We start from the raw sequence: 4,163 nt of genomic DNA, 5'->3' as shown, positions 1-4,163 counted from the left end.
GGTCAAAGAACAACTTTTAGAAGTTGATTCTCCCCTCCCCTTCTACCACAGAAGTCCCAGGGATCAAACTCACGTTGTCAGGCTTGGGTGCAGGCGCCATTCCTTCTGAGCCATCTCACTGGACTCCCTGCTCCCGAATCTTACTTTTTGAGACAGGGAGGGTCTCTCCCTGAACCTGGAGTTTGCAAATTAGCCCAGTCTGGCTGGCCAGCAAGCTTCAAAATTCTCCCTGACCCACCTCTACTGCACCACGGTTACAAGAACATAATACCAGTCTCGGCCCCCAGGTTTGTATAGCAAGCCCTTTACAGAAGTAGCCTCCTCCACCATCCCCCAGTGAGTTGTTAACCCTCGGGTAACTCACTAAGCATGCATGCAGTTGTGTTATGGACACAATGTGTGCGGCTTCCATTAGAGTCTCAGACAATTTCATGACCTTGACAGTCACAAATTGACTGATGTCTGATGTAGGTAGACATTCGCTGCCTATTTACCAAATTAAAAAAAAAAACTTTAAAAATCTTATTTTAATTTTTGATTTGTGTATGCATGTGTGACATGTATATGGGTACCCACAGAAGTGAAGAGAAGCTATCGGATGATCTGAAGCCGGATTCAAAGGTGGTTGTGAGCTACCCAGTGTGGACAGCGGGAACCAAGCTCAGGTCATCTGGAGGAACAGCAGGCTCTCTTAAGTGCTGAGCCATTTCTCCAGCCCCAGATTAGAGAACTTTTTAAAGCACTGTTCACACACACATTTTCTAAAAGAGAAACTGTTGTGTGATGTAACCACTGCCAAATGATGGTATCCTTAGACCAGCTATGTCAGGGTGATTTTTTTTTTAAAACATAGTCTCATGATTCAAAACCACCCACAGTCCAAGCACTAAGGAGGCAGAAGCCCAAGAATGTCAACTTCAAGACCAGCCTGGGTTACACAGCAAGGCTCTGTGTAAAATAATAAATAAATAAATAAATAAATAAATAAATAAATAAATCAGTGTTAACCTTCTGAGTCAGAAGGTTAGGGTTCCCCCAACTATGCAACCCCCTAGATGAGACAGAGGTCCAGTCAGGTTTAAGAATTTCTGTGTGGAACCTTATCTGGAGAAAAAGAGATAGCCCAAGGCTTTCATTACACTAGGCTGGAGAAGCGGACAAATTTGTGACCCTCCCACATGCTCTTGTGCACCCAGAAAAGGACTACCAACTTCCTTTCACAACAGAAAGCTGAGGCCCTATGGAATCAAGTGATGTCCCCCTGCCCCCACCCAACAGCTAAGGGTCACATGCCTGCCTGCGGGTGGCAGAGCTATGATTAGAACTTGGGCCTCTGAACTCCGCTGCTAAACTTCTCCCCCTCTACACCAGCTAGATAAACCAAAGTTCTAGGAAGTTCAGAGGCTGCTGCAGGGGGAGGGGAGCCAGAAGAGGGGAAAGCCAACACGTGTAAGTCAAGGCTCCAGGAAACTGTCCCCCAGCATGCCTGTGGCTCAAAGAGCTTGTCGCATATAGGAATAATTTTTTTGCATATGGCCCCTGTGCAGCCACCTTTACCTTTGGTGCCTTAGTCTTATCTGTAAAATAGGGCTAAAAATTCATACCCTACCCCAGAAAGGTGCTTGTAGAAGGAAGAGGGCTCTAAAATTCCAAGTTAGGACTATTGTGATCCAAAAAAGCTGTGAAAATCCCCCATTGGATGATCATTAGAGCCAGCCCTATATCCAGCCTTTCACTAAATTAAGGAACATTTGCATATGTATGTGCCAGTCACTATGGAGGGCTCTGTGTACACACACACACACACACACACACAGAGCCTTGGCACACACACACAGCCTCAGCTAACCTTCACCATAAGCGCCTGTGGTCTCTGCTGCTCTTGCCAGCATCCTACGGAGGAAGAAGCCACAGCTTGGTGAATGAGCTGCAATTCACGCCATCATTCGCTCATTCATTCCACTTTTACAGAAAGCCAGCTCTGGATCAGGCCATGGGCCAAGTGCTGAGGGTAAGAAGATGAACAAGTCCTTCAGGAGACATGCCCATAAATTACTTTAATAACAACTCGGGACAAGCTTCAACAGACAGCACAGTGTGAACCAGAGAAGGACCAATTGGCTCCCTGGGGATTGTAGGAACAGAGAGCTGACCTCTCCAAAGGACACTGCTTCGCTGAAGTGCAATACAAAGTTCCGGGTTTGAATCTTAAAGGCTTTACTGTGTGTTTCCAGGAAATCTCTTCTGTCTCTGAGGCTCAGTCTGAAAAATTAATAAGTTGAGTGGATCCCGAGATCCTGAAGCTCCAGGAACTGGCCCTCCCACCTCATCTTCTGGCAAATTTAAGCTACTCCCATACTCCCACTAACCAGAACCTCGAAGACCTGACCAAGCCCCAGAAAAATGTCAATCACCCAACCCCACCAAAGCGTCTGCCACCCGGGATGTCCTTGGAGGCCCAAAGGGCGGAGCTCTGGTAGGGGGCGGGGCCGATGCCTTCTTGGACTGTGCACGATCCGCCCAAAAGGGATTCATCCAGCCAGTGACAAACAGGGGGCGTGGCGATCCCGCCTCTTGGAATAAGAAATCGCCGGACTCCGAGGCACTGCGCGAAAGCCTACGAAGGCTTGGGCTGTCACGTTCTTTTGTGACCTGCAACTACTGCCGTGGGGCTGCGCAGAAGAGAGGAGATCCTGGAGACCCGGGTGAGACAGTGAACGAATCCAATTTGTTCTTCCTCTGCCTGGCTGAGTTGCAGGGACCGCACTGTGCCCGGGTCTCCCGCCCAAGAGAAGCCGCTGGCCGAGACCCGTGGCGTGCGCTGACTGCCGGCCAGCTGCCATGGCCGACCACCTGATGCTCGCCGAGGGTTACTGCCTGCTACAGGTGCCACCGCACGCCCACGGCCCGCACGCTCCCCGGACTCTGCAGCCATACGCAGGCCCGGGCATGGACAGCAGTATGCGGCCGCGGGGGGCTCCGCTGGGACCACCGCCGCCACCCGGGACCCTGACATACGGCTCCTTCGGGACGCCGGTCTCCTTCCAGCCCTTTCCCGTCTCGCAGCCGCCGGGCGCCAGTAGCACGCACCTGCAGTCTGCAGCCACACCGTCTCCAGGCCGCATCCCGGCGCCCCCGTCAGCCGCCGGAGGGCCCTCACCTCTGCAGCCGGCGCCCGGAGCCGCATCCCCGCTGCCGCCGCCGCCGCCGCCGCCGCTCACCCTGGGCTGCATGGACGCGGAGCTTATCGACGAGGAGGCGCTGACGTCGCTGGAACTCGAGCTCGGGCTGCACCGTGTACGCGAGCTGCCTGAGCTCTTCCTCGGCCAGAGCGAGTTCGATTGCTTCTCGGACCTGGGGTCAGCGCCGGCCGCCGGCTCGGTGAGCTGTTGAGCGTCACCACCGAGAGACGCAGACTCTGCGCCCGGTGGCCCAGCCCGCACACACCCTCCGTGAGGGTGGAGGCGCGGGGTTTAGGCGCCGAGACGGCTCCAGCTGTGGACACCTGCCTTGCCTCCAGGCCCTGCTTCCTGCCAGATGACAGTTGGGTCTTGCTTCTCATACCCAAGCCTCAGCGGTCTAATGGAGGGGACTGAACCAGCCTTCGGATTCCACGTTCTTGAATTCTGCGCCCTCTTTCTGCCCCCTTGCCCCAATCTGAGCCATTGCAGGCCTCTCTGCCTGACCTTTCTTCTCGTGCAGCCCACCTACCGGATTGGGCCTAGGGAGCCAGCTCTCTGTACCCTTACCTTTCCTGGGCCTCTGGCCTGGGGGAGGGAAAGTTTTTAAACCTAACCCCTGCAGAGTGGAGCCATGCTCCGGGTGGCCTCTAAAACCAAAATAAAACTGGGTTGCTTTACAGTTTTGAGTTTCCATTTCCTTTTCATCCCCACTCTCAAGTACCTGTGACTTGCAAGAAACCCGAGGCTGTTAGAGGCCCAAAGCGGACCTGAGGCACCCAACCCCAACAGCCCAAAGGACAAAAAACTTGATAGTTTCTTTTGAAAATGTCTTGAGAGTTGTGTAGTTGTCGTGACATAACCTGAGAGGTCCAGGCTGCTGCCAGGCCAGTTAACAGCTTAACTTTGATTTCCTAGTCACTAGGACTCCAGGAACTGGGTGGTCCCTGAAGATCCAGGCAGCCCCGGCTTTGGATAGAGACT

General features: G+C 53.2%; 1 protein-coding gene across 1 annotated transcript; it reads left to right on the top strand.

Annotated features, from left to right (window-relative positions):
* Positions 1-2,606: 2,606 nt before the first annotated feature.
* Cited4 (Cbp/p300 interacting transactivator with Glu/Asp rich carboxy-terminal domain 4) lies at positions 2,607-3,861 on the top strand. Its single transcript, XM_028788249.1, has one exon. It carries the CDS (start codon positions 2,842-2,844, stop codon positions 3,391-3,393), a length of 552 nt encoding a protein of 183 aa, XP_028644082.1. The 5' UTR covers positions 2,607-2,841; the 3' UTR covers positions 3,394-3,861.
* The last annotated feature ends 302 nt before the right edge of the window (positions 3,862-4,163 follow it).

This window comes from Grammomys surdaster, unplaced genomic scaffold (assembly GCF_004785775.1).
Source record: "Grammomys surdaster isolate TR1022 unplaced genomic scaffold, NIH_TR_1.0 100, whole genome shotgun sequence".
Taxonomy (NCBI): Eukaryota; Metazoa; Chordata; class Mammalia; order Rodentia; family Muridae; genus Grammomys; species Grammomys surdaster.
This window is presented reverse-complemented; position numbering and strand designations above follow the sequence as displayed.